Genomic DNA, 27,730 nt, shown 5'->3' on the forward strand with positions numbered 1-27,730 from the left:
TGTCTTCGAGACTGGTTTGTCTGGGCATGGGACTGGGAAGCGTATCGGCCTCTTTCTCCTTGTCACCCATGGTTCCTGAGCAACAACATAAAAGTTATCCTAGCGCCCTGTGCTACCAGTTTTCAGATATTTAAAGAGAATGGGAGGAGGAAAGCTGCCTGGCTGAAATCTGACATGAGGGACTTGGAGTGTTAATCCTTCTCAGAGTATCCCAAACCTTTAGGCTTTCTAGCGGTTCTGCCACTGCATACAAGATTCCATGGGAGGCGAGTGGGTGCCGCATGTTCCTCCGTTTCCCTGCTCAGGCTGTGAATACCCTGCGCAGACAGGCCAAGCTGGAAGTCAGATGGCTTAAGTGCTGGCTGATGCAAAATGAAAGGGAGTGTTGCAGAAAGTGTTGCAACTTGGCTGATAAAAGTGTGATGCAGAATAAAAGGTAGGATGGCTGAGCGTGAGCCCCTCTGCAGGGAGACTTACTGACTGCCCCAGTGTACCCCCAGAGAGGCAGAGCTATAGATGAACTTCCTAGATGCTTGTAGGCCTGTAACTGAGCTGGCCACCACAGCACATGGAAAACCCAGCCTGTCAAGGGCTACAGAAGAGCCCTACAGGACTCGCGTTCAGGTTCCTGCGTGCATAGCAGAGAACAGCAGTGCTGCTGCCGAATGCCCAGGGCCCAGACTACCTCCTTAGGAGTGTGCTTTCTCCATGATGTTGCCTTAACTCCTGTATGCCCAATTTCATTGCAGCACCTTCCACTTGTACCCTCATCCTTATCTGCTGTACTCATCTCGTCAGCCCTGCTTTGCTTGTAGCACAGCAGTAAATGCAGTAGGCACCGGTATTCCCGTGTTACAGACCCACAGTTAGAGCAGAAGAGGTGGAAACACGTGGAGCAAGCCAGGCACGATATGGGAGAGCAGCATTTCACAGCAGAAGAGCCAGCCCCAGTCTTGACACTTTTCAGCCAGGGCTTGCTTCGGCACCGTCTCCAGTGCCTAGGAGAGCTGCTGCGAAGCCTTCCTCTTTACGTCAGCATTTTCGGTGGAGACCTTGCTGCTCCTCCGTGCAGTTTCAGCAGCTCTAAGAAACTGTGGATGCAGCAAAGAGGAGCAGCCTAAAGGGAGCGTGGGGCCCCCCGGGGGAGAGGACGCCGGTGCTGCTGGCCACGCCGGGGCAGGCAGCCGGGCTCTCCTCTGCGCTGGGGCCAAGTTACAACGAAGGGCGTGGAACAGGGGGGCACCCCCGGGGGGAGCGGCACCCCCTGCTCCTGCTGCGCGGCTGTTCCTCGCTGTGCACCGCTAACACGCGTGGGAGCCCGGGGGAGGCGGCCACACCCCCCCCGCTGCCCCGGCCGTCGGTTCCGAGGCCGGAGGTGCCGGAAGACCCCTCGCTGCCGATCCACCGGGGCAACGGGCGCGGCGGCGGCGGCAGGGCTCGCCCCGGGCCGGGAACTGCCCCGCGCCGGCGGGAGGAGGCGACACCGGCCGGGGCCAGGGATCCCCCGCGGCTCCGGGGCGGGCCTTGCACGCCGGGCGGAGCCCCGCGCCTGCGGTCGGTCGGTCGGTCGGTCGGTGCGGGCCGCCGCCGCCTCCCCTTTAAGGCGCCGCCTCCGACAGAAACGCGCGTCCCCCTTAAGGCCCGGGGCGGTTGCGCCGGGCGCTTCATGAATGGAGCCACGTGACCCAAACATCACGTGACACGTCCGTGAGCGGCGGCGGCGGCGGCGGCTCGCGGCGTCCCGGTCCCTCCCAGCGCGGCCTCCCCGCCCGGCCCGGCCCCGGCGGCTCCGTGAGGAGGTGAGCGCCGCCAGCGCCGGCTGCGGCGGCGGGCGGCGGCGGGCGCGGCCCGGGCGGCGGGCGCGGCCCTGGCACCGGGCGGGGCGGGGCGGCGGGCGCGGCGGGCCGGTCCCCGGGGGCGGGCCGGGGCGGGGCGGGCCCGGGATGGCGGCCGGGGCTGCCGCGGGTCGGCGGGTGCCGCGCGGGGCTGCCGCCGCTGACTCACGGCGGGGTTCCGGGGCCGCGGCCCCCTCCCCGGCGCCGCCCGTCGCGCCGCCCGCCCCTGTCCCCCGCCCCGCCCGGTCCCCCGCCCCGAGGCCGAGCAACAGGTGCGCGGGGCCGCCGGCCTGGGGCCTGTCCCCGCCGCCGCCTCCCGGGGCCACCGGCGGGCACCACGGGCGCGTCCCGCCCCTCCCGCCGGCCGGGGTCGTCCTGCGGACCGATCGGCTGCCCCCGGGCCGGGCCCTCCCCCCCGCCGGAGCCCGGCGCCGCCGCGGCCCGGCCCGCAGCGGGTCCCCGCTCCCGCGAGGAGCGGAGGCGGTGCCGCCGGCGGGTGCGAGGGCCCCGCCGGACGGGCGGCCCCCGGGCGGGGGGGGGACCTCAGCGACCGGCCTCCTCGGCGCGGGCTTTCTTCTTGCCGGGTGATCTCCCTCCTGACCGGGGGAGGCGGAGGTCCGGGGAAGGCGAGGAGCCCCGAAGGGCTCTCGCTCGTTCCTGGCGCAGAGGCTTGGTCGCAGGCGGGACAGCCGCACTTCCCCGATGCCCCCGCCCCGCTGCTCGCTCGGCGTGGCCGGTACCGGCTGGGAGAGAGCCAGCGGCCCAGGCGACGCGGCTGCGAGGTTCAGGCCCCCGTTCCGTAGGGGCCTGCGAACTCTGCCCCCCTTCCTGCCGGAGCCCCCGGTGCCTGGTGGGTGCAAGGAGCGGGGCTGGAGGTCTGCTCAGTGCTCAGCGCTGCACTGTCCTCGGAGCTGAGCGGGTTCCCTCTGCAGTGGGAAGCACACCTCTCCGGTGGGACTGGGGAGCAGGCTGCAACGCCTGACCGATGCGGAGTGTCTGTGTGTGTGCACGGGGGGGTCTGGCCATCCAGAGCTGGGGACGGCTCTGACTGCCCAGGGTGTGTGATGCTTGAGCTGCATGGTTCAAGGAAGGTGCTACCGGGAGGCTGGAAGGGGTCTCCAAAAGCCAGCTCTTTCCTTTATCTGCGTAAGCAGAGTTAAAACCATCTGGGTGGGCAGATTCCTTGAGGGAACAATTGCTGTCAAAGTGCCCTGGGTTGGAAGTGAGCTCACCAGGGACTCCCAATGGGAAGGCGGGGGGGGGGGGGGGGGTTGGGGGGGTTGGGTGGGCACAGGAGAGGCACTGTCCTGACTTCATATGCAATTGGGGAAGTCATCCGATTTCTTTGGGTTCCTGAGGGGGCTCTGTGAGCTAATTCGCAAGAAAGCAAATAAACAGAGTATGAAATCCACACTGGGAGAGAGAGCTCTTGTGCGGCGTGCCCGACCGCTGCCAGTGAACCACGCTCCTCGGCCTGCCTGGTGCTGTGGAACCCATTGTGGAGCACAGCCCCTTCCTCTGCCTCCCTGTCCCTACCGATGGGCCTCCTTCCCTCCCTCCTTCCCTCCCAGCGCCGTCTCCGGGCCAGCCTGTGCTGGAGCGGGTGACGTCACCGTGTTTACACGGGGCTCGTGGCACGGTTCTGCGATCAGGAATGTGGAGAATGGGGCCCGCGTTGAATCATGCGCGGTGCTGTCAGCTCCCTTGTGCTGCCTTTGAGCTGAGGAGAGAATTGGCTGCGCTTGTGCTGAGTTCAGGCCTTTTGAGCTCTGGGGAAATGTGTTGAGGCTGCATTTTCTTCATTGCAGTCATCGCGTTTGGCACTTTTCAGTGTGATCTTTCTTCAGGAAGCTATCAAAAGCTGAGCAATCAGCAGTCTGGAGAGTTAGGCCAAGTTTGGTCTCTGTCTTGGTGCCAGTTCTCTGGGTGTCCTCTCTGCGAGCTGCCAAATAGCCCTGTCTCTGATCCTTCCAAGGGGACCCAGAAAATAGCCAACAACTGGTCTCGGGGTTGTTCTTCCCATTCTGCTGACTGACTTGTGTGTTGCTGTGTCTCATTCTGATCCCCTTGGGAAGGGGGACGAGGAGAGGTGGGATCAGCAGGTGCTTTTGGGGACAGTCCTGTTACAGCTTTGATGGTGGCTGTGGGAGGCTTCTGCCTGAGGAGGCTGGGTTCCTCTGGGTAAAAATGCTGCTTGACTCTTAAAAGTTCACGAAAAATTAAATTGCTCTTGTCAGGGTCTGGGACCAGCCTCTTCTCTTGTCTGCTCCTAGCTCTCTTGCCCCCATCTTGGCGTTAGTAGAAGTCATGGTGCAAAGGCAGGAATGAGCTGCTGCCTTTGTGGGGTACAGACTGTGTGAGCACCCCTGTCGATTCCCTGGTCTGCCCCAGGGAGCTCTCTTCCCAATACCCTGCCTGATGCAGCACGCTTGTTGCCTTGTTTGTTTTATTTCAGCTCTGCTGTAATGAAGGAAGCTTGAGTGCTTGCCAGGCAGCTGGAAATTCTTTAGCGACACAAGGCAAACAAATTTATGTAGTCCCACTGACCATACCTGCCCTTGGCTCCTTACGCTCACCAGAGGACAGCGCAGAGCGGTGCTGCAGGGGTGACATTATTGGTCTCCCCCCTATTCCCTTCTCCCCTTTTCCCAGCAGCCATGTTGTTTGCTAAGTAGGAGCAGAGGAAAGGAATGCAATGGTGTGGCAGAGAGTGAAGAACGGATTTTATGAAGCAGTCGCTTGTGTGCTGTCTGCCCTGTGTTAGCCTGCTTCATTGCAGCTACCTTCCTTGGACAGCAAAGTGACCCTTTCTACACCAGCATTGTCGGGTTGTAGCGGACATCTCATTGCAAGGAGCATTGTCCTCTGGGTATAAATAGCCTGCCTCCTGGCAGGCTGGAGGCTTTGGGAATGTCTCTGCCAGTGTCCTGGGGAATGCTGACCCCGTTCACCTCTAATAGGTGGTAGATGCATTGCGGGGAGCCTGCGCCGCAGCTGCTAGAAGAGCATAAATTCGTATTTGCTGACTTGTGCATCTGGTTCTTGGCTATAACTGTACATCAGTGCCTCTTACATTTAGCAAAGCAGTAGCAAACAAAATTGTTGTTGGCTGTTTGGCACCAAAGAGACAAAAGGTAAAGAGGTGTTCGTAGACTGCACTTGCACAGGAACGCTCAAGGAGGTGTGCCGTTCCTGGCAGTTGGATGTGCAGCTATGTCTGTTGAGCAGTATCTGAGCGGATGAATTCATTGGGCAGCGTAGCAGCACTATGAACTAAAGCCTGAGGGAAGGAGGTATGTAGGTATAGAAAGAGGAGCTTGGGTATAAATCACTGTAACAACAGGCCTGGGAATTGCTCTTACCAGTTCTGACGTCCTGTCTTAGGAGTCTGTTCTCCTTCAGTTTTGGCCACCCTTAATCTTTGTTTTCTTATGAGCATACCTTGGCTCTGACGATAAGGGAGGGAGAAGGTGGTTCTGGGCCCTGACATTGCCAGGGACCGACAAGGACTTTCTCACAGAAAAGACCTACAGCTGGGGTCAGCTTTGCGTGACGGGGAGAGGTGAAGGCTGCTGAGGCCCAAATTTGTGATGGGATTCCAGTGTGCCCAAAAGCTTCCTTGTGCTGCAGCATCAGGTTGTCCTTCTGTTACCTGGGAAAGGTTGGGTGCAGAACTTTGGCTTGAGCCCAGATGGGCTGGCTTTCCTGGGAAGCAGAAAAAGTTTGGAGAGGCGTGAGCATAGCAGTGGTGTTCTCCCGTCCCGCAGGATGCCCGGCGAGGCATGTTGTGAAGGCAAAGGCTTCCTCTGCGTTCATTGCCCAGGGTTGCGTGTTCTTGAACCATACTGTTTCGGGTCCTTGGGGGCAGCTAGAATCTGGCAGGGCTTTTGTCCTGGGGAGTTTCTGGGCTGTGCTTGGGCACCTGTTGGAGGGGCTGTGTGAGAGCGACTGGCTGCCTTGCTGTGCTTGGGAGTGACAAGGATGAGGCTGGGAGCAAGAGGCGCCGAGTGCCAGTGTGCTGAGTCAGCATGACTGGCCTGGAGCAGCCGTGCTCTGGACCCAGCCTGCTGCCTGCCAGGCTATTTTTAAAAATGTGGCTTCCGTGTATTCTGACTCCTCCTAGTTTTTTAATTTCCACCACCCCAAGCAAAAAAACCCAGCATTGCCACAAAGTCTCCCTGGGAGTAGGGGTGTGGAAGGGCAGCAGTTTCTGCCCAGGGACAGAATCTGCTGCTTGTGAGTCCAGCTCAGTCAGGTGCTTGTGGAGTGTCGTCCGGGGAGGGGGCAGTGGGATGTGCAGCAGCCCGCGGCGTTGCTGCTAGACCCTGCAACGGGAATGTCGCAGGCTCTGCTGCGTCCTGGGGGGCTAACCTGACTTTCCTTCCCTTCCAGAACCTGATTGACAAGGCTGTCGTGTTATGACGACCCCCAACAAAGGAAACAAGGCCTTGAAGGTAAAGCGGCAGATGGAGGAAGGGGGTGCGGAAGGTGGGTGCAGGCATCCGCTCCAGGTTTGACAAGTGTGTGCTGCCTTCTCTTCCAGGTGAAGCGGGAGCCAGGCGAGAATGGGACCAGCTTGACAGATGAGGAGCTGGTGACCATGTCTGTGCGGGAGCTGAACCAGCATCTACGGGGCCTGTCGAAGGAGGAGATCATCCAGCTGAAGCAGCGTCGGCGCACGCTGAAGAACCGGGGCTACGCGGCCAGCTGCAGAGTCAAGCGTGTTACCCAGAAGGAGGAACTGGAGAAGCAGAAGGCAGAGCTGCAGCAGGAAGTGGAGAAGCTGGCCTCCGAGAACGCCAGCATGAAAATGGAACTCGATGCTCTCCGCTCCAAATACGAGGCTCTCCAGAACTTCGCCAGAACCGTGGCCCGGAGCCCCGTGACCCCTGCGCGGGGGCCTCTCACCTCCAGTATGGGGCCTCTCGTCCCTGGCAAGGTTGCTACTACTAGTGTCATCACAATAGTGAAATCCAAAACGGACGCCCGGTCTTAGTGAAGCGAGTGTTGCCTGAGCTTGTCTGTGCAGGGCAATTAGGCACAAAACCAGCCTGGAATCCCCAAAGCACAAACCCTCCCCACATGGGTCCGGGTTCCTTCTACTTGGCCCAGGACTGGCCTGCTGATCACTCCAGTTTTATTTTGTTGTGTCCAGATTGGTATGAGCAGTGGTGATGCGTCCCTTGTCCTGTGCAGACAGAGCCTCCCACCCAGCGGTCTGTAGCCCTCGGGCGCCCTTGGGACAGACTGCGAGATCTTGGTTTTCTACCCAAAGAAAGTCTGTGCAGCGTGGCCGACGGCAGGGTGATGGAAGGGCTCGGGGAAGGTCCGGAGGGAGGCTTTCTTCCTGGGGGCCGGGAACCCTAATTTTCAGTCACTTCCAAAGGCTTTATTTCATTACTCTTCCAGGTGGTGCATCTCGGTGCCTGACTGCCAGGCACCTGAACCTGCTGCTTTTGTCTCATTTGGTACCCGTAGTTGCAGTTGGGGTGTTCTGTGTAATAGGTTTTTATTCCTTTCTAGGTGTCCCTCTGTGCCCTAACAGTGGGTTTCCTTCAGACGTCCGTTGCGTTAGCCGTGTAAACCAGCAGTGGTGGAAAGGAAGATGCTGTCGTGCCCTGCTGCCTCTGCCCCAGCGATGGGGAAGGAGCTGGGACAGGGCCCTTGCGGGGGCCCAGCACCCCAGGGGAAGGAGGGAAGGTACCGTGTTGACTGCAGGCCGGTTTTGTGCCTAATGTGTTGCACTGAACAAGACCAAAATCACTAGTTGTTCCCGTGTTTTGAGGGTATCAAGTGTCTCTAGTGTGATGGTTTACACAACCAGTTTATGTGGTTAAATAGCCCTTTATTTAAAGAGAGAAACATCGTTTTAAGAGTTATTAAATTATCTAAGTTTAAAATTAAAATCAGACAGAAGAGAGAGCGTATTTATAGTCAGCTTTTTTTATCTGAGAGGGCGAGAATATTTGACCATATGAATGGCGAAATATTCTCGGAGACTTTGCTAGTTAAAAGTTAATAAATAAATAATTTTAAAGTTTCTCATGAACCTCCCGCAAACTGTTTGTGGCTCTGAGGTTAGTTTTTATAAAGAGTTATCAGACTTTATTTATAAAACTTAGAAAAAGACAAAAAAAGAGGCAAGTCCTGTTTGATATCTTTTTGCAATTGTACCAAAAGTGACTTATTCTTGACCTTGCTGGCTTCCGTTGTGTCCCCTTGTGTTGCGCTCTCTGTGCTCTCTGAGCTCTTGCGTGGCGCTGTGGTGTGGTGGTGCCAGTGGCTGCCTTTGCCATGTGTTGTCGTTTCATGCTGCCGTCATTTTCCCTAAGCTCGACCGAGAGATTGAGTTGGAATCTCTCCGAATTCTCCAGAAGGATTCTGGCACACAGGCAAAGGCGCTGCTGTTCTTGAAGGCAAAAATGAATGGCTGATGCGACTAACTAGTGATGCCTGCCCAGAAAACGCTTCTCTGCAGAGGCATGCTGCAGGGGCACGGGTGGCTTGGGCCCCTTGCTGAGCAGCTGACACTGAGTAACTCGGTTACCTGAATGGGGAAAACATTGCGCTTTCCTTCCTCCAGCAATGGTGGTAGAGAAGTAACACAAGGGAGAATTGTCCAAGTTTAGGAGGAGACTGACGGGATTTAACTCTGGAATTGGATCCTGTGGTCAGAACTTGTGTTGCTCTTGTGGCTCACCTGACAAGAGGGGCAAGTCTGCCTGCCTTCTGGGCAGTGCCGGACCAGCGCTAGTCCTGAGTGTGTGCATATTACTGAAAATTAAGCTGTGGCACGGTTACTGTCTTTCCTGGTAGAGCTTCTCTCTGTGGGTGTTGGAAGAGTGCTTAGACTTATAGCTGTGTGACACAGCTGAGAAGCTATTTGTGGCCAGGCTGCATTTCCACAAACACTTTGATCCCCCTCTCCCCTCCCCAAAGATTTGAGCCGATTACTGAGTTGTTTTAGAGAAGCAGGACGTGGGGGTGAAGTCCATGTGATCTCCTGGCTGCTGAAATTCTCCTGAGCAGAGGGGACAGATCAGGATGGCACAAGTGAAACTGCAGTCTTGCAGGGAGGTGTGGTTTGCCATACTGGGTGGTTTTTGGTGATGTGTTTCTCATGTAGCTGAACTGATACTGCTGTCCTCTGGGCTGAGAAGCAGGTAAACCTGATGAAAGCCGCAATGTGACAGAAGAGGAGCAGGTAGTTGGTGGGGACTTTCTGCTGGAGGGCGAGATCAGATTTTCTCTGATTGATTGGGAGTTTAGGGAGAAGCTGTTTGGGATGCTTTTCCCAGTGAACTTCCTGAACAAGGAGCGGGTTAGAACATTGCGTCCAGGCTTCCCCCACCTCCCAGCCCTGGGCTTTGTCTTCTCTGAGCTGAAGTGCCCGACATGCCGCTTCCCAGCCATTCACCGGATGGGTTATGCACTGAGCAGCACTTAGCACAGAACTCTGGGCTCGCTAACCTTTGTCTTCCAGCTGGTGTCGTGGTGCCTGGAAGAGGTGAGGTGTTCCAAAACACAGAGACCTCCGGTTGGCCTGGGGTGTCAGTCCCAACCCTGTCCCTCCTGGCGCCAGCCTGAGATCAAACCTGGCTAGAGTGCCATTCTGAACCCAGCCAGAGGCCTGACCTCAGCAGGGTGAGCAGCCAAGGTTTTGTGTATGGGGCTGGTTAGGAACTGAGCTCCAGGGGCTGGAGGCTGTGATGTGAGGAGAGCCCCGTCAACAGAGCAGACGATGACGGGCAATCCTACAGCCATGGTGAACTTGCTTCTGTCGTACTCTGCAGCAAGGAATGTCCGCGTCCTTCCCTGCCGGCCGGGTGGCAGCCATGCTGTTGCCAGTAAGAGATTGTGTGGCTTTGGAGTGAGACCGTGAGTCGGGAGGACAGAGCAGGCGGCAGCGCTGACTCCGCCAGATGTTAACGCTCTCCTTTCTCCTCCCCTGTGCTGCGCTTGCTAGCTGGTGGCCCCAGCCTGCTCTGAGTGGCCAAGTGCGTTCGATGAGGACGAGTCCGTCCGTCGTGTAGGGGGGAGCAGGTGCAAAGCCATGGCTGAAGGGCCCTTGTGTGTAAACGAGCTCTGCGGGTGCTGGGCTGGATGTCGGCCGGGACGTGGCCCCCACCTGAGCGCTGCTTCCCTATGCTAGCGCGTTGGTTTTGGTTTTGTTCTCAGTGAAGCGTTGGGCCCCGAGTGACGTTATTTCTGCAGTGTCCACGGAGTCTCCCGTCCTGCTCCGGGGGACCCGGTCCCCCGCCAGCCGGCTTCCTCTGCCCGTGCCAGGCGACCCCTGCCCCGAGCCGTCACGCTGACCTCTCTCTCGTATATAGCGTTCTGGAGTGTGACAGTTCTTGTTCCTGAGGTGCTTGTCCGTTTGGTTTCCTGCTGTGAAGGGTGTCGTGTTTTCTTTCTCCTTTTCCCGGTGCCGTTACCGCGGTGGTCGGGGGGGGGGGGGGGGGGGGGCTGACCCCCCGCCCGCAAAGCGAGCCCCCGGGGTGACCCCCCGCGCCGCCGCCCCCCGGGGATTTGTGTATCTTGTGGTGAATTGTGTAAAGTTAACTCCCGCCCTGCTCGGCCTCGGCGGGCATCGCCCTCCGCGGAGAGCGGGGCCGGGGCGGGCGGCTGGCCGCAGGGACCCCCCCCCCGCCCCCGCCCGGCCCTCGGCCCGCCCGCCGCGGGGAGGCCCGGGCTGCCGGCGGCCGCCGCCGGGGCGGTTTCCTGGCCCGAGGGGGCTCCGGCGGGGGCCCGCCGCGCTGCGGGGCCCGGCCCGGGGCTCCGGGGGCGGGGCGGGGCGTTCGGCGGTATTTATTGCTAAGTTATTGCCCGGGGCGGCGGGCCGGGCGGGCGTTATTTATTGCTGTACATAGTGTCCGTCCGCGGCCGCGGCCGCCGCTGTTTTGTACGTGACAATAAACCGCTTTCAAACAGCCGCCGCCTGGCGCTTCCTTGGGGCGCGGTCCGCCGCGGCGCGGGGGGGCGCTGCTGCACCCGGGGCGGCGGCGGCGGAAGTGGCGCTCGGCCGCTCGCGCCGGTCGGCGGAAGCGGCGCCGCGGCGGGGCGCCCGGCAGCGGAAGCGGGGCGCTTCCGGGGCGATGGCGGCCGGCGGCAGCCTGAGCCGCTCGGAGCGGAAGGCAGCGGCGCGCGCCGAGATCCTGCAGCAGGAGGAGCAGCGGGACCGGCGGAGACAGGTACGGTACGGCCCGGCCCGGCCCGCCCTGCCCCGCCGCCGCGGGCCGCCGTGACCACCCGCGTGTACCGGGCAGGTGTCCCGCATCTGGAGGAAGCCGCCGGCGGAGCGGAGCCCCGAGGAGTGCCAGGTGCTGAGCGAGAGCGAGGACATCGTCAGGGAACTGGAGCGGCGCCGCAAGCGGCGCGAACGGCTGCGCCGGCGGCAGGAGGAGGTGGGCGGCCCGGGGGAGCGGGGGGGCTCGGCCCCGGCCTGCGGGATAGCGGACCGGGCCCGGCGGCGCGGCGCCTCCCCGGAGCCGCCGCTCGGTGGTCGTGGGGAGGGGAGCCGGCCGCGGCCCGGGAGAGCGGCCCTGCGCTCGGGGGCGGGGGGTGAGGTCGCCGGGCTGGCCACTGCGGGGGGAGCTCCGGAGCTGCGGCAGGCCTCGGCGGCTGTGCCGCGTTACCGGGAAGGTCTCTGGCCCCCGAGGTTGTGGCCTCCGGCGTCTGCCCTGGGTTTGTCTCCGCATCAGTCGTCTTCCATTCAGCGGCTTGCCAGATCCCTGTGTTTTCCAAGTGCACGCCATTTTGTGCGTGCGCACTGTGTGGTTATGTCTCCTGGGAGGAAGGATCTGCATGTGCTGCTGTCCAGGAGACTTCTTCCCTTGATCTGCCGTGGACAGCACCCACGAGCCATTTTTATTTAGAAGCCACTTCTGATAACGTTTGTGTTGCTTTCTCTGGCTAGGCTAGGCTCGTATTATACCTCCAGGGAGCTCCCCGTTCTTTCTGATTCAGTGATGCACTGTGTCTCAGAAACATGTGAACTTGCTCAGTTGTGTTTTCTAGGTATGTGACGAACCAGAGGAGTTAAAGAGAAAGGTTACTAAACTGGCTGCTGCTGTCCAGAATGCCAAGCACCTTGTCATCTATACAGGAGCCGGGATCAGTACGGTAGGATTCTTTGGGGGTGAGTGGCTGGAGCTGTGGGAGCTCCTTCTGGAGTGTCGCGGTGGTGTTTGGACTATTTTTGTGGTTTCTAAATGACTGTGTGATGTGTGTTACGAGTCTGGGATGCTATGTTAACGCTGCTGCGCTGCAAACCGTGACCAAGACGTTTGCTAGTTTGCGTCTTGGGGTTGCGCCTGCTGCCCAAGCGATTCCAAGGCTGCATCACCTCTGTGACCGTGTGAAGATTGTGCTTCTTAAATGAGAATATCGCTAGTCTTACTTCATTCAAGTGTCTTCAGCTACTTTTGGTGTAGAACCTAAAAACAAGTTAGCTAATTAATGTTGTCTGCGTTAATGGACAAGTAGGAATAGCTGGTGGTTATCAGAACTTACAAATGACAGTTTAAGAAATGTTTAGTATCCGTGGCCTTTGGGAAAGTGGAAATCTGGTTCTGCCTCCTCTAATGTGATATATGTCACCTTTGTCTGAATTCTGAGATGGGAACCTTGTTTTTCTTCACCTTTTCTACAGTCTCAGCATGATTCTGGGCAGGGTGTATGAGTGCTAATGTCACAAGTATTGTTGCTAACGAATGCTGAGTGCAAGGTACCAGAAATCGGGTCTAGTGAAAATAAGGAAAGGTTCAAGAATTGGGTTTCGTGCAGGGAAATGGGAAGTACTAAGGGTCAAAAAGAGTTCTGGAGGGATTCCATAATGGTAAAATTGGAGAAAATAAATACTGGAGGTGAAAATGAGAGCTGCAAGGTAGGAGCAGAGATGCTAAGAGAGAGAGAGAACATACAAAAAGGTTTTCCTGCGATTAGGAGGAACCACTGTGCTAGAAAACTTGAAGTGCATGAAAAAGCACCCGTGAATGAGGTGTAACTGGTTGTCCTGGCTGAGACCAGGTTGAAATGTTTGTGGACAAGAGGTGTGAACCTTCCCATCAGGCCTCGTTTTTTCTCTCCCAATAACACAGGCAGCTTCAATCCCAGACTACAGAGGCCCTAATGGCATATGGACATTGCTGCAGAAGGGCAGGACCATCAGGTAAGGAGACAAATTCTGAGCTGTGTAGCAGAGAGCTGATACTGAAAGAGATTAATGGCAATTCCAACTTTTTTTTTCTTCTTCCTCTTGCTTCTTGTCAGGGCTACAGATCTAAGTGAGGCAGAGCCCACACTCACCCATATGAGCATTGCCTGCCTACACAAGCACAACCTGGTACGATATTTTTTCCGCACCTCACTTGTGTTCCTCTGTCTAAGTATGATAAATAAAACCCAACAGGTGGAAAAAAAGCTTTTCATGAGATTGCCTAACTACTGTTTTCACTTGGGTGGCTACATAATCCATGTAGGAAAAAGCATCTGTGCTGACGTATAGCTGAGTCTTCATTAGGCTAGCTCCAGAGAGTAGCTCTGGTGGTTTTTCCCTGGGTGCCTTTACTTTAATATGTTGTATTTGCCTCCTGGTGAGGCTGGTCTGGGGACCTGGCCACAAAGGCAGCCAGACATAATGGAGCTGTTTAGCAGGAGGAGTCTTTTCATTTAGCTTTCAAAAAGGTCTATTCTCCGTGCTTTTCTTCTGTTGGTTCTGCTCTGATGTTCGGGGTTATTTGGTGCATATGAAGACATACGTGTCACCTGCATTTGAGTAATACTTTCAGAGTCTTCTGCGTGTGTGTTAGCTCAGCGTTCTGTTCTCTTCAAGGTGCAGCATGTGGTGTCTCAAAACTGTGATGGGCTGCACCTGCGGAGTGGGTTACCCCGAGAAGCAATATCTGAGCTTCATGGCAACATGTACATAGAGGTGAGTGGCCAGAACAGGATAAAGTTACTGTCTAGTGGCCTCCCAAGAAGATGATGTAAACTATTTGTCTGCCACTAGCTCCAGAAGAATTAGTACAAGGGCTAGCCTCTGCTTAGTTTGTATCTTCAGGCCATCGGGTTTGAGGGGTGTGAACTAGTTAGCAAGCACTAAAACAGCGTTCTGTACAACTCTGTAGCTTTTTCTCTGTCCTTGCTAGAGCGTTCTGCTTCTGACTACTCTTCCTCAGACCTTCTCTGAAATCCCTCCTACCGCATAGACAACAGGCTCCCTGTAGCTCCACTTGCTAGCTGAGGTTTTCCAAACTTTTCCAAGTTAGCGTCTGATCCCAGATGATCCCTTCTACTGCTTCCAATTTATTGTCCCCCATAAGTGCTTTTCTTCTGAGAGAAGTGGCTGGCTCCTGGCCTTTCACGAGCTAGATGCCAGTGATGTAACGAGTTTTTTGCTCTCGTCCTGCACCAGGTCTGCACTTCCTGTACACCCAACAGAGAGTACGTGCGAGTATTTGATGTGACGGAGCGCACAGCCTTGCACAGGCATCACACTGGCAGGATGTGCCACAAGTGTGGGGCACAGTTGAGAGATACAATCGTCCACTTTGGGGAGAAGGGGACGTTGAGACAGCCCCTGAACTGGGAAGCAGCAACAGAAGCTGCGAGCAAAGCAGATGTGATTCTTTGTCTGGGTTCCAGCTTAAAGGTAACTTTAGAGACTCGGTGAAGACTGTTAGCAGCATTCCCTCTTGGTGATACACCTTGGTGCTGAGCAGTCTCCTCCCAAACAGACAACTGTAAACTCTGGTGTCAGGATTCGCCCACCATCTGTGATAGTCTCTCTTCCTCCCTCTTTCCCCTCCTGGTAATACATTCCTTTTCCTCTCGCTGATACGGTTCGCAGTTACGCGTGCCTTTGGCTGTACTGAAAATCTCTGTTTTGTGGCAGGTTTTGAAAAAATACCCGCGTCTCTGGTGCATGAGCAAGCCGCCCACTCGTCGTCCAAAGCTGTATATCGTGAACCTGCAGGTGAGAGCCTTTTGCACTGGGTTGGAAGGGTTTGGGCCCGACGGCCGCTGGCGTGCGGCGAGCCTCGCTGCCTGGCGGCGCGCCGGACCCCAGGGCAGGGAGCGCCGCCTGCCCGCTGGGAGACACCTGCAGCCGCGGGTCTGGTCTCGCTCCTGTAGTGGACCCCGAAGGACGACCTGGCTGCCCTGAAGCTGCACGGCCGCTGCGACGACGTCATGCGGCTGCTGATGGCGGAGCTGGGGCTGGAGATCCCGCGCTACGACCGGTGAGCGGACCGGGGCCCTGCCCGGCGGCCGCGTCCCGGGGGCCGCCCGGGCCCGCCCGGCAGCCCCCCCGCCACGCTCGCCCTGTCTCCGCAGGGCGCGGGACCCCATCTTCGCGCTGGCCGAGCCGCTGCGCCCCGGGGAGGAAGGCACGCACTCGCGGAAGCCGGTGGCCCCGCCGCAGGGCGCCGAGCCGCCGCCCCCGCCGCCGCCGGGGGCCGAGCCGCCGCGGGAGGACGAGGAGGAGGAGGAGCCGCCGCCGCCCGCCCGCCCCGGCGGCTGGCTGGGCCGCGGCTGCGCCAAGGGCGCCCGGCGGAGGAAGAGCAACTGAGGGCGGGCGGGGACGCGCCCCAAGATGGCGGCGGGGGCGGGCGCGGGGCGGGGCGGGCGGCGGCGGCCCCGGGCCCGCTCGCTCGGCTGCGGGCGGGCGGGCGGGCGGCGCCGCCGGTGACAGCGCGGCCATGCTGCGCAACGGGGCGGCGGGCGGCGGCGGCGGCCCGGCGGCGGGCGGCGCGGCGGCGCAGCGGCCCGTGCGCGTCTGGTGCGACGGATGGTGAGTGGGGCGGGCGGGCTGGCGCGGCGCGGCGCCCGGAGAAATAAACGGTGTTTGGCTGCGCTGGTGCCTCCGGTTCCTCTGTGACCGCGGCGCGGCCGGGCTCGGCGGCGGGCCGGGCCCCGGGGCAGGTCCCTCCCCGCGGAGCCGCCGCCTCGCCCCGGTGCGTGCGGCAGCAGGACGCCACCGCTCCGCCGCCGGGAGCGCCCCGGGCTCAGCCGCCGCCGCACGGGCCCCGGCGCGGCCGCCGGGCTGGGCTGGGCCGGGCCGGGCCGGGCCGTCCCGAGCGCCCGGGGCTGCGGCCGGGGCCGGCCTTGGGGACAGCGCTGCTGTCCGGCCCCGGAGAAGGGGGGACCGGCACGCCGCTCTCCGGCCGCGGCTGGGGCAGGCTCGCTGCGGCGTGCCGGGGTGCTGCCGCCTGCCCCCGACGAGCCGGCTGCGAAGGTGGCGGTCCTGCCCGGTCAGAGATAGCGGAGGGACTGTAAACCTTTGAGCCCGTGGGGAAGGTCACCTCCTGCACCTTCCTGGCAAAGTGCATCCTTGTGTCCCCAGACTGAACCAGGGCCGTTGTCTTTCTAGCTATGACATGGTGCACTATGGCCACTCGAACCAGCTACGCCAGGCTCGGGCCATGGGAGATTATCTGATTGTTGGAGTCCACACAGATGGTAAGAGGCTTTCTCAGCTTTTCACCTCGTGCTGCCTCTAGAATCGCCCAGCAGCGTTAGCCCCAAGAGAACGGAGATACTCTGATACAAAGCAGGCTTCTTCCTGCGTCTCCGCAAGGAGCAGCAGCCTCCAAAAGAAAAGTGTCTTCCCTGGGTAAGGGAGTGGAGTTACCCCTTTCACGCTTTCCAGAGCGAGGGTTTGGTAGTTCAGAGCTTGCAGGCTTCGTTTGAGGGGTGAGTTGTATTCTGTGCTGTGAAAACAGTTGAACCAGTTGAAAATCAGTCTGGTTTTGCTGGGTGCAAACGGCAGAACTGATATTCCAAAACAAATTACTGTGTGGAGAAAAACTCGTTTCAAGCCTATCTGGAAGTTAAGTGCTAGGAACTAGTTCTTGCGTGTGAAGATGGATTTTAAATGGGTTTATGGATACATATTTTCTAGCAGGAAGCTGTTGTTTAAAAGGGGAATTTCCCCTCGGGGGCTGCCAGGAAGCCCAGGTAGTCCCCCCAACAGGACATATCTGGGTACAGGGAGGTGCTGAGACCTTCTGCCTTCCGAGTGACTTCCAGGGCCTTTGTTATGCACTTAGGAAATGCAACTAAATTAAAATCTTTTCTGATCTAGCTGGGGCTTCCTTCTCTACCACAAACCAATTCCAAGCTGAGTGTAAGCCCGCAGTGAAGAGGCTCCTGTAGGTGAGAGTCTTCGTAGCTGTAGTACATGCTTCTAACTGGGTTTTTCTGTTTCTCGCCCAGAGGAGATTGCCAAGCACAAGGGCCCCCCTGTCTTTACACAGGAGGAGAGGTACAAAATGGTGCAAGCCATCAAGTGGGTGGATGAGATTGCTCCAGGAGCTCCCTATGTCACCACACTGGAAACCCTGGACAAATATAACTGCGACTTCTGTGTGCATGGTGGTGAGTGGTATACTGAGGCGACAGTTGTATTAACGCAGGCCCTCCAGGGCTTGCGTGCTCTTGGTTTCCCTGCTGCAAAGTGAGGAACGTTCTGGCCGGTGCTGGCCATCAGGGGATACCTTGCGTACAGAGGTCTGCCTTACCAACAGCTGCTCTGGGCGGTATGGCTACTCCTGTTCTGGGATTCTGGAGAAATACGTCTGTGTGCTAGGCACCCTAAGAGTGGCCAGATCCCTTGGTTTTAAGCATCCCTTTCACTTACAGAGGTGAAAGGCGTTGTCTGACGATTATCCTGAGGTTGCCCTTAGCACCAGCAGAAATTTGTGCATAGGGGAAAGTAATTTTCAAAACTTAAACATGAAAAATGCTGTTCAACAGGTAAGTGTGCGGAAATAAAATCATGTTTATATCTACTTATACTGGGATGAGATCAGATCTGAAAAGCTTCTCTCTCTTCATCCAGCTAATAAGCTGTTCAAGGGCTTAGCTGACCGTGTGGTCAGAGACCTAGTTCTTATTATGAACACTTTTCAGTTTACAGTCACTGAAGAGAACCAGTGTTCTGAGGAAACATTCTTGCTTTTGTACTCTGTCCCTTCCTGGAACTGCTTCTTGTGTTCATTCAGCCTCAGCACCTCCTCCCTACCCTTCTGAAGGTATTTTGTTAGTTTAATCAGGAGTAGCCTTTGCACTCATTTCATGTATCCTTCCTCATCTGATCCAAGCCACCTGCTATCGATAAGCCAAGTATTTCATTAAATGTAAATAAATTATTAATCTTCTATAAGATAGATATGTTTTTTTCACATGGACAGGGTGATTATCAAATTCCTTGTTAACTTGCCTGCCCTGAATGGGTTTGGGGTATGTGACCCCTTACTAGACTTGGTGAGGGATTATGGCAACAGAGGAGCACTCGTGGCCTTTGCTCCAGTTGCCCTGCGTTTATCCCCTTTGCCAAATCATTCAGCACTCCTACCTGAATAATACCCTTGCACGCTGCAGTTTTGCCAGGTTGTGTTTATGCAAAAGGTAAGTTTTGAAATAGCTGAGCTTAACTGGGAAGGTGACAGGCAGCAAACCCACTATTTCTCCCTCTCCTGGCACGCAGAGCTCTGCTTGCAGTATGGTCTCTTCTCCTGTGCCCTGAGGTGAGGGTGTAGGATTTTAGAAGAACAACTGTGCTGCCTGGAGCATGCCACCCCACTGTGTGAGAGAGAGCACTTGTGAACTGCCAGCACCTGCACTGTGAACTGGCTGTTTTGCCAAACGAAAGCCAGCTTAGGTTTCACTTGTAAAGATTTTATACTATCACTAAAAGTAGGTGAGAGGTGTTTCTGTAGAGTTGGGAACCATGCCAAGGATGAACAGGAATTAACTCTGTAAAAGGGTAGCTTGATGTCACTGTAGAAGTACCATCACTGAGGGGTAGAACTGGCTGTTGGAGGACTGTTTAATCAACTGAAGAAGTTGTAACATGAACTCAATGGCTAAAACCAGTCCTAGAGAAGTTAAGGTTAAGGTGCTTTTTAACACTGAGACCGATGGTAGCTGTTGATTGTCATTCAGACAATAATTCAGTCACGCCTGCTGCTGAATTCACTGCAAGGGCAACAGGGTCGGATCTTCTGGACTATCTAAAAAACAGTGGACCAGATGGCTAATGGTGTTTAGCATCCAGGAGTATGCTTGTCTCCACAGATAGGGTAGTCTTGCAAACCCCTGGCATTTCCATGGGATGCAGGATGTATCCCCTGTGTACGCACAGGGATTCCCATTGCAGGAGTTCTAGTCTGGCATATGTGCTGGACCTGTTCAGTTGTGGCTGCTGTCATTCTAAAACAGCTTTTGTGCAGGAGGGCTTGGGGCGCAGTTCTGAGGCTTTTCTCTCTCTGCAGATGACATCACCTTAACAATAGATGGCAAGGATACCTATGAGGAAGTGAAGACAGCGGGGCGATACAGGTAACCTGTTGTTGCTTACCTTCTTACCCTGTTTTGGGCAGAGTTTCTGGGAGTTTGTGCCCCAAAGGGAAGTCAGATGAAAGACAGCTATCTTCAGGTCATGCTTTAATTTTGCTGTAACATGTGTCAGAGCTTCAGTTGCTCCCACCATTTTGGCTTCCAGGAAGTGTCGCAGACTAGCATCTAACTGGTGGGGCCTTCCTGTTCCTGGCAGATCCTAGTTCTGGCCTTAGAGCCTCACGGGGAGTTAGCTCTTTTGGGAAGTCTGCGCAAGGTAAGTTTTCCTCATATGAGCAGTTGCTGTGGTGTAAAGAAGATGCAGAGGCACAGCAGATGAATGCTATGCTTTATATCAAGAGCAGGTAGAAGGAAGACTTTCTCACGATGGCCCCTGGTTTGGATTTATCAGGTGTCACAGGTGTTCCTGTGGTAATGGTGGGAAGAGAAAGAGGCATATGCTCCTGAGGCTTCTGCTTTATCCTTTGCTTGTCTCCCTGCAGGGAATGCAAACGCACCCAAGGTGTGTCCACTACTGACCTCGTTGGCCGCATGCTGCTCATGACTAAGGCTCACCACAGCAACATAGTGAGTGAGAGGGCTTTGGGTGGGAGTTTGGAGTCCAGGACATATGCTATCTCTTTGCTTTTGCAGTCCCAAGTGGCAGTAGAGCTCCTGGGTCTGGCTCCTGGGTGCACAGAGAACTGGAAAGCTGATTATGGGCAGTGGCAGCAAAACAACCTGCTTGTGTTTGCTTAAGCCTGTCTGAGATCACAGTGTGATCTCAGCCCATGCTGCTTTGGAAGGGTGTGGGGGGGATAAAAGCTACCATCCCTCATGATTGGTGGGGGCTTTAGGAATGTTATGGGGACTACAGGCTAGCCTATGGCTTCTCCGAGGGTGAAACTACATAGTGCAGCCACATTGGTCTGTCAGCCCAGTGCTACCAGAATTGGAAACTCCTCTTCCTTCCCACTGAGCTGCATGCTTCTGCCTTCTGCTGTCTCTAGTCTTATCAGACCTTTCTTGAGTCTCTTCAGCACACTACCTGGTAGATAGCTAACCTAACCAAAGGAAAATAAAGGAAGTAGGTTTATGTTGGTTAATGAGTTTAACTGATTTCGTAAACAAGCAATCCAGTGAATGGAAAGACCTAGGTAACAGCAGGGACAAGGCAAGGGACCCACAAGAGAATTCAGGGGTAGAGGGAGATCCTTCTAGTGTGCTGAGCTGTTAGATTGGCTTAGCCATAGTATGTAAGTTCACACCAAGATCTGACACATTGCCACAAGCTGTCTGCAGAGATCTAAACCTGTCTCTAGTGGAGTGTCTTTGGAAGAAGGAGGGACACTTGTCCTGGTAGGGGCTTGCGTAGTTGAGGGAGGACGTAAGTGTGCAGTGTTATCAGGTCTGCAGGTTGGGCAAGAACCACCATCACTGTGTGGTGCCAGGCTGGGATCAGATAAGGACACGTTTCATCTGACTCATGCTGGGACACGACTGTGGTTTAGATATTAACTAGTTTGTCAGCATTCAGTGCCAGGGATCAATGGTATGCAGTCTGAGCCTGGACTTCCCAGCACTTCTGCGACACACAAGCATATTCTTGGTTGGATGAGCTATGTGAGTGCTTAAACATTTTGACTCTTTATCTCCCTTCAGGATGAGGACCTAGACTATCGGAAGCACACTGACAACTTTGGGAAGGTAATGTGAGTTCTGGTCATGGACGTCTGGTTGTTGTCCTGTCTGAGAAGGATTCCAAATGTGCTTTTTGACCTGTGTTGCAGAGGTTTTTTTCCCCCCACATTTAGTAGTAACCTCAGTAAATGTCTGCTGCCCCCATAAAGTAGCTGCTGTAGACAGTGAAATAGGCAGGTGTGGCCTCACAGGGCCAGCGAGTGAACTGTCCTTCTGCAGCACATAGAACTGCTGCACCCACTGAGCCTTTGCTGTTTTTCTGGCTTGCTTGTAAATTCTTTATTGCTGCTTCCTTTGGGACCTAAGTGCCTGCAGTTCCAGCCTAGGGACAGCCTCTGTGATTGCTCCTTTTAGTGCTCTTGTTTTTAAAGGTGTTGCATTAGGTCTGGGAAGTGTTGGTGTAGCAGGCACGTAGCTAGCATGCTGTACTGCAGATTTCACATGCTTGGTCTTCAAGTAGCAGAGCAGTCCTCCTGGGGTTCTCTGCCGCTGTGTCCAGCTACCTCTAAAGAGCTATCAGCCCCTTTTTTTTTTTTTTTTTTCTGTGACTATTGGCTTGTCCCTGATGAACAAGCACCTGGACCTACAGCTTAAGTCTTTTTTACTCACAGGGGGCTTGCTGACCAGGCTGAATCATCCTCTTTGTTCCCCACCGTGTTGGGTTTTCTTAGCAGGCTTTACGGGGCCTCTTGCTCCAGCGTGGCTGTTTCCTGGTGCTTGGATCTGGGGAGAATGCCTGGGCACCAGGCACCCTGCATGTCCCCTGTCAGCTGAGCCCCCCTTCTGCATGGTGCCGTTTGTATGGCTTGCCCTGGTTTCAGCTGAGTTGTCTTGGTTCTTTCAAGTCTTGTAGAGCAGCTAGCTTTAGGGGAGCGAAGCGGGTGCTGGAGCGGGTGACTCGGTGGCTGTTTCCAAAGCTGCCACATGGCGGGGACAAAGCTCCGTCTTCGGTTTCACCGGCGCTGGGACCTGGCCCTTGCTGGAGCTGTGGGCGATCCCCTCCCGGCTTGGCGCGGCATCGGCCAGGTGAACGAGTAGGCTGCCGTAGAGCTTGAGAAGAGCGTAGGTAGGTTGTGTGTTGTCTCCCTTGGTAAGCCTTGCCTCTCCTGGAAATCCGAGACTGCCCTGTTGCCTTCCTCCTTTCTGAGCTTGTTTCTCGGCATCTCCTTAGCTGGCTGTTGAGGGGACGATTTAGACTGTGTTTGACAGAGCAAAAACAGCATTTGTGAGATTTCATAAGTATTTGGTGCCAGGAATGTAGCAAGTGCAAGCTAAGAGTTGTGATACTTGCTAGCAAATTGCCTGCAGCTCCATTTGTGCGTTGTCCAAACCCCCTCCTGGAGCCTGAAGAGGAAATGTGTGCGGTATGTGTTTTCCCAGGGGCCAAAAGGTCACAGTCCCTGGACTGGCGTCTCGCAGTTCCTACAGACATCTCAGAAGATCATCCAGTTTGCATCAGGGAAGGAGCCACAGCCAGGAGACACTATCATCTATGTGGCCGGAGCCTTTGACCTGTTCCGTATCCTTGACTCTATTTTGTCAAGAAAGTACCGTTGGTCTTTTTGTTTGATGTTTTCATGTTTTGAGGCACCAGACTAGGATATTTGCCTCTTCTTTTTTTTCTTTTCTGTAGGTATGCATGTGAGGGAGGAGGCAGGAGTTGTTACTGGCAGTTTCTTAGTCACAGGACACTGAGAAAGGAACTATTGCTCCTCTCTAGAGAGATTGTGGCTGTTGGAGGATTTCAGGAAGACAGTTGGATGCTCTCCATGCTCTAGTGATCACACCCTAGTCCCTGTTGAAGATGGGCTGTCATAGACCAGGTGACTGCACAGGGCATCTGGAGCAGATGCTTCATCCCTGGGACAGTCATGCAGGCATTGTCCCAGAACACCTGAAACAGGTAGAAATTCTGGACAGAGGCAAAGTTGAGTCCATGTGAAGTGGAGCTGAAAAGATGTCTGGCTTTTGCCCAGAACCTGTGGAGCCTGAGGAGGAAGGAGGCAACTGTTCTTAGGACATAGGCAACAAGTAATGCAAAAATAAAATCCTTGGGATTCCTGTCTCCCACTGTGGTCTTTCAGTGCATCTGTTACTGTCTTACTTATTTTCCACATTAGTTTCAATTCCTTAAACAGGTCTACAGATATTGGGCATGTGGATTTCCTGGAGAAGGTTCACCAGCTGGCAGAGAAACCCTACATTATTGCTGGGCTGCACTTTGATCAGGTCTGTATATAACGTCCAAAGACAGAGCAGCGTGGCCCCTATTCTTTCTGAAACAAGCAGGTCATGCTCTGGAAGACAAGAAAGGGATGTATTGGCCAATACAGGATTTTCATGTTGGGGAAAAAGTGAGAGGGAAAGGGCGTTGGTTTGTGTCTCTTCTAATTGTGCCTGGTGCTTTGCCTTAGGAAGTAAATCGCTACAAAGGGAAGAACTATCCCATCATGAACATCCATGAGAGAACACTCAGTGTCTTGGCCTGTAGGGTAAGTGCCTGTTGGATTGGTGCCTCTGCGCTGTTCCAGAAGTTGCCTGGAGCTGGGTGGTGTTCACCTGTAGCCAAGAATCTTGCATGAGTTCTTTGGTGTGCATTGAGAAGGTGAAGACAAGACTGATCCCTTTAGGCAGCCAGAGGTGCTGGTGTGCTCTCAGGAGGAATGACTAGGCTTCTGTGTTGTCCTGGCTAACCTGAGCTATTGAACTCTTCCACCTCTGTTCCACCAGCCATGAAAAGGCAGGATGCCTTGCAAAGTGCTGCTCTGCTGTATGCAGACAGCCATGTTCTTGTAGAAAACTCTGCTGCCTGCAGCAGGGGAGAAAATTCCTGGGAAAGAAATGTGGGGAGGCCCAGAATTGTGTGCCTTGAGCAATTAACTTTTGGATTTGCTATATATGCACTACCAGAAAGCATATTCTTTTGTGGAACAAAAAGATGCTGTGAGACAAGCAGTGGCTGCTAAACCCACTTTCCTGTTCCCTTATTTTGAGCTCCTAACTCTATAACCAGAAGACCTGCTCAAGTCTGTTTAGGAAGCAGGCTGGCCTCTGTTTTGTTTTTTTGGTTTGAGGTTTTGTGGTTGGTTGGTTTGTTGTTTGGTTGTTTTTTTGTTTTGTTTTGTTTTTTTCCAAATCTGGACTTTCACCTGGTTTCTTTTCTAGTACGTCTCGGAAGTGGTGATTGGAGCCCCCTACGCTGTCACTGCTGATCTGCTGGATCACTTCAGGGTGAGAGTCTTTGCCTATAGATGGACATGAAGATGTTGGTGTGTGATGTGCTTAGGGAGCTAAAGTGGTGCAGGAAAACACAGGGGTGTAGAAGGCAGCTGGTCCTACTTAGCAGGATTACAGGGAGCTCCAGATGCACTGCCAAGCCTGGTACTGGAGGGGTGGCTTTGCTGATTTCCAGGCTATGCTGCAGTGAGTGCAGTGGCAGGGAGAGTCCCTGTCATCTTTTGGATCTTGTCAGTGACTTTGTGTCCTTCTCCAGGTAACACTTGTGTGTCATGGGATGACGGAGGTGGTGCCAGATAAGGATGGTTCTGATCCGTATGAGGTAAGCTACTAGCTGCTGTTGTCCGTGCTTCTTTGACAACGTTTGATAGTTACAGCATGGCTTTGTTTGTGTTCCTAAGCTGAGAATTTGTATTGCAGAGGATGCTACCCAAGCAAGTCCTTGGCAGGTGATGATGTTTTTCATCCACCCCGAGGGTAGCTACTTGGAGCAGAGCCTGTAAATCATTCACAACAGCTCCATTCTTTTAGTCGCTGTTTTGTTTTGCCTGTTTCTGATGCCTTCATGGCAAAGTGAGAAATCCTGTAATCTTTGCTCTATGCCAGTCCTGGGCAGCCTTGCTCAGCTCCCATATACGTGAAGCCTTGCTTTCAGCAGTTATTTATTCTGCCTCCTAGGACATCATTTTGTGTTGTGCCTGGCTGAGTGCCCATAGGACCTGCCATGAATTCTGCTCAGCTGTCACTACTGAGCATGTAAACCCAGAGGTCCTGTGTGTTTTTCACCGCTGAGTCTGCTGTGTTTGTTTACAGGAACCGAAGAGACGCGGCATTTTCCAGCTGGTGGACAGTGGCAGCAATCTCACCACAGATTTAATTGTGCAAAGAATCATCAAGAACAGGTTGGCTTTCTTCATCTCCCAGTTCTGTTGCATACTGCTCCGTCCAGCTTGTCTGAGGACTAATTAATGGGATCAAACAGGAAGAGAAGGGGTTATCTAAAGGCACAGAGTCAGTGAACTGGTCCTTCATCTTCCATAGCTTGGGCAGGCTGCTTGAATGTGGATGGACTGGACTGTCCAGGGAAAGGACTAGCTAAACTCTAGTATGTCAGAATGTGCTTCACAGCACTTTTTACTATTTTTCCTCCTCCTCCTCTATTAATGATAATATTTCCTTGCTGTATTCTTGGGGAGAGAAGCATGTTGCTTCTTTCAGAGCTTTGCTCTTTTAGGCCTGAGCCCTTCACCTTCAGTGACCTTGGCTCAGATCAGTGGTAAGTTTGATTTTAGTATTATGGCACTAAATCATCTGTCCCAGGACAGACCAAGCATGCAATAGCAGTGTCTTCTGCGGAAGGAGAAGTAATTAGTGTTTGACCAGTCTGGGATCCTGGGACTTCGGAGTGATGATAACAGTTGTGGGAAGCTCTGGGTGCTGGCTCTTGAAGAGGAGTCGAGGGGTTACTGGTGAGGTTTCTGGAGTACTCAGAGCAAAGCAGCGTAGGAGAAGGCAGTGCTACCCTGCTCCAGGTCCTTTTAGTCTACTCAAGATACGGAGGGATGAGAATCTTGTGGCTTTTTGTGATTGATGCAGGCTGGAGTTTGAAGCTAGGAACCAGAAGAAGGAAGCAAAAGAGCTGGCTGTGTTGGAGGCCATGAAGAGACTGGAAGAGGAGAAGCACTAGGCCAGCAGAGAGCCAATGCGTGGGTCGCAGAGTGCCGCAGTCTCACCCTCTTGAGGAGCAGACAGCTCTTCGAGAGGGAACCCCTGAACGGGGACACCGCTGCCGGCATGCAGGATGTGCTGTCTTACCCTCTTGTCTCCTAGCTCCTCCTGCACTATTTATGCAGACATAATGAGTCGGGATCGTGCTGCCTAGTTTTTCCTCCGTTAATCAGCTCCCGTCCCCTTTCCCAGGAGGAGATTTGACAAAAGGAGAAAAAAAAAACCAACAAAAACAAACAGTTTTAATTATAACTAATGTTTTAACATGTTGATGTGCTTTTACCTTCTGCCATTTCTGGCTTTTAGCAGGGAGGGAAATGGAGCAGCCACCCAGGCCCCCTCTGCCCCTCCAGGTTTGGCTGTCCTGACCATTCCAGAGCAACCCTTCGGGTGGTGGTGGGGGCTGCTGGACAGACTGGTGAGAACAGCCTCCCTGGGGAGGGGGCACAGCACCCGCAGTTCCTCCTGCAAGCTTTCGGTTAGGGACACTGGGCCATCAGTGTGCTGGCTGCTGGAGGTGCCAACAGGCCCTGTGCTCTAGGGTTTGCCATGCTGCCTCTTCTCAGCTGCTGCTTCTGCATGAATACTAGACCCAAAGCTACTTTGGGTTTAGTGGGATAAAGCCTCTCTCCGCTGTGACTGGTGCCAGCGAATCATTTGCTGCCCCAATAACAGGCAGTGGTGTGGCGGCTGCTGAGAGGCATGTGGCTGGTGGCACAGGGACCCTCGGTTCTGCAGTTTCCCTGGCAGGTTGAGGCATTTCTCCACACGAGGCATGGGAACCCAGGGGGCTTTTGCCAAAGGCTCTTCCTGTCTTGAGGCAGCAGGACCTGGCATTGCATGTAGACCGTGCTCAGCGCCCTGCTTGCTGCCGTGGCCAGAGTCCACCTTGTGCCTGACAGGTTACCTAAGGGAAGGACCTTGTAAGCTGAAATTTCATGGCTGTTTTCTGAGGGCTGACATGCAGCATGCGTGCCCCTGGGGGGAGGTGCAGGGCCTGAGGAGGATGGGTGCTGGGCTGAGCCCCTTTCTGCCTCTTACATTCCAGGGTGCTGTGTTGGGTGTCCTGGGCCGCTCCCTGTACTGTGCTGGACGGTCCTTCCATGCCAGTTCTGTTGTCCTCTCTGTTGTAAACTTTTGTTGCTGATCATTAATAAAACGTTGAAGAGTTGTGTGTTGGTCTCTTTGGGGCTTGAGCCTGGGTAGCAGAAAGGGGCCAGGCTGCTGGCTGGAGAATCTGTTCTACAGCAGCTTTTTTCCCTGGAGCTCTGATGGGAGCTGGGGAGAGGCTGCTGTGGCCCGAGAATGAGCTTGTTGCCCTTGGGCAGCCCAGCCTGAGCTCTGGAACGCGTTGGGTTTGTTCTGGCACAGGTGTTAGGGATCACTCTGGCTAGAAGCTGTTTGTTCTCACTGGGAGAGGAGGTTTTTGCTGAATTCACTAGAGAATTGAGCTGGACTGTGTGAACAGGTCTTGCTGTGTTCTGGGGTTTTATGCTTTCTGGACTCCAAAATTACAGAATTTGCACTGGAAAGGTGAGTCTCTCAGCAGTTCGGCAGGCACGTAACCTTGGTGGGTATGGAAGGCGGAGGTGACCTGAACTATTCTGCTGATGGCTTGCGGTGTATTGCAATGCCAAAGCAGCATCTGCAAGCAGCTGTGGTGGGGACAGATCAGCTGTGGAGCTTGGGGTCTCACGGTTGCATAGGTGCTAATCCCAGACCCTGTGGTCTCATATTGGCATTTCTGTAATATGTGTCATCTGTGACGAGCCAAGACACCCACCTGTGTGGGAACACTTCCTGCTGAGCAGTGGGCATGGGGAGGGACTGGAGAACTTGGAGCCTCCCATCCTCTCCTGATGTAGCTGGAGCCCCTTGGGTGCCTGCAG

At 55.1% G+C, this 27,730-nt stretch overlaps 3 protein-coding genes across 10 annotated transcripts; all 3 read left to right on the top strand.

The window, feature by feature from the left end:
• The first annotated feature begins 1,684 nt into the window (after positions 1 to 1,684).
• On the top strand, positions 1,685 to 10,767 carry MAFG (MAF bZIP transcription factor G). 5 transcript variants are annotated; one of them, XM_075044073.1, is made up of 4 exons: positions 1,685 to 1,799; positions 6,228 to 6,289; positions 6,379 to 6,774; positions 7,359 to 10,767. In XM_075044073.1, exons 2-4 carry the CDS (start codon positions 6,254 to 6,256, stop codon positions 7,416 to 7,418), a joined length of 492 nt encoding a protein of 163 aa, XP_074900174.1. In that variant the 5' UTR covers positions 1,685 to 1,799; positions 6,228 to 6,253; the 3' UTR covers positions 7,419 to 10,767. The 5 variants fall into 5 exon arrangements, with proteins under 5 accessions (XP_074900174.1, XP_074900176.1, XP_074900175.1 ...); XM_075044075.1 differs by lacking the exon at positions 1,685 to 1,799 and adding an exon at positions 2,448 to 2,685; XM_075044074.1 differs by lacking the exon at positions 1,685 to 1,799 and adding an exon at positions 4,155 to 6,071.
• A 20-nt stretch (positions 10,768 to 10,787) lies between these two features.
• Positions 10,788 to 15,405, top strand: SIRT7 (sirtuin 7). The gene is made up of 10 exons (XM_075044066.1): positions 10,788 to 11,026; positions 11,102 to 11,239; positions 11,853 to 11,957; positions 12,935 to 13,005; positions 13,107 to 13,179; positions 13,669 to 13,767; positions 14,251 to 14,487; positions 14,731 to 14,811; positions 14,970 to 15,076; positions 15,171 to 15,405. Exons 1-10 carry the CDS (start codon positions 10,931 to 10,933, stop codon positions 15,403 to 15,405), a joined length of 1,242 nt encoding a protein of 413 aa, XP_074900167.1. The 5' UTR covers positions 10,788 to 10,930.
• An 87-nt stretch (positions 15,406 to 15,492) lies between these two features.
• On the top strand, positions 15,493 to 27,013 carry PCYT2 (phosphate cytidylyltransferase 2, ethanolamine). Of its 4 annotated transcripts, XM_075044071.1 has the most exons (14): positions 15,493 to 15,627; positions 16,207 to 16,295; positions 17,052 to 17,213; positions 19,112 to 19,178; positions 19,679 to 19,763; positions 20,838 to 20,882; positions 21,722 to 21,910; positions 22,257 to 22,395; positions 23,023 to 23,105; positions 23,291 to 23,368; positions 24,042 to 24,107; positions 24,370 to 24,435; positions 24,927 to 25,015; positions 25,710 to 27,013. In XM_075044071.1, the coding sequence occupies exons 1-14, from the start codon at positions 15,536 to 15,538 to the stop codon at positions 25,798 to 25,800; spliced, it is 1,341 nt and encodes a 446-aa protein (XP_074900172.1). In that variant the 5' UTR covers positions 15,493 to 15,535; the 3' UTR covers positions 25,801 to 27,013. The 4 variants fall into 4 exon arrangements, with proteins under 4 accessions (XP_074900172.1, XP_074900171.1, XP_074900168.1 ...); XM_075044070.1 differs by lacking the exon at positions 21,722 to 21,910; XM_075044067.1 differs by lacking the exons at positions 20,838 to 20,882; positions 21,722 to 21,910.
• The last annotated feature ends 717 nt before the right edge of the window (positions 27,014 to 27,730 follow it).

Source organism: Buteo buteo, chromosome 13, assembly GCF_964188355.1.
Source record: "Buteo buteo chromosome 13, bButBut1.hap1.1, whole genome shotgun sequence".
Lineage (NCBI taxonomy): Eukaryota > Metazoa > Chordata > Aves > Accipitriformes > Accipitridae > Buteo > Buteo buteo.

Coding starts and splice junctions, on each gene's coding strand:
- MAFG (XM_075044073.1), top strand. CDS start 6,254: ATGACGACCCCCAACAAAGGAAACAAGGCCTTGAAG. Junction 6,290..6,378: donor AAGGAAACAAGGCCTTGAAG/GTAAAGCGGCAG, acceptor CTTCTCTTCCAG/GTGAAGCGGGAGCCAGGCGA. Junction 6,775..7,358: donor GGCCTCTCGTCCCTGGCAAG/GTTGCTACTACT, acceptor ATTCCTTTCTAG/GTGTCCCTCTGTGCCCTAAC.
- SIRT7 (XM_075044066.1), top strand. CDS start 10,931: ATGGCGGCCGGCGGCAGCCTGAGCCGCTCGGAGCGGAAGGCAGCGGCG. Junction 13,768..14,250: donor ATGGCAACATGTACATAGAG/GTGAGTGGCCAG, acceptor GTCCTGCACCAG/GTCTGCACTTCCTGTACACC. Junction 14,812..14,969: donor TGTATATCGTGAACCTGCAG/GTGAGAGCCTTT, acceptor TCGCTCCTGTAG/TGGACCCCGAAGGACGACCT.
- PCYT2 (XM_075044071.1), top strand. CDS start 15,536: ATGCTGCGCAACGGGGCGGCGGGCGGCGGCGGCGGCCCGGCGGCGGGC. Junction 19,179..19,678: donor AAGACAGCGGGGCGATACAG/GTAACCTGTTGT, acceptor GTCTCCCTGCAG/GGAATGCAAACGCACCCAAG. Junction 20,883..21,721: donor ACACTGACAACTTTGGGAAG/GTAATGTGAGTT, acceptor GGTTCTTTCAAG/TCTTGTAGAGCAGCTAGCTT.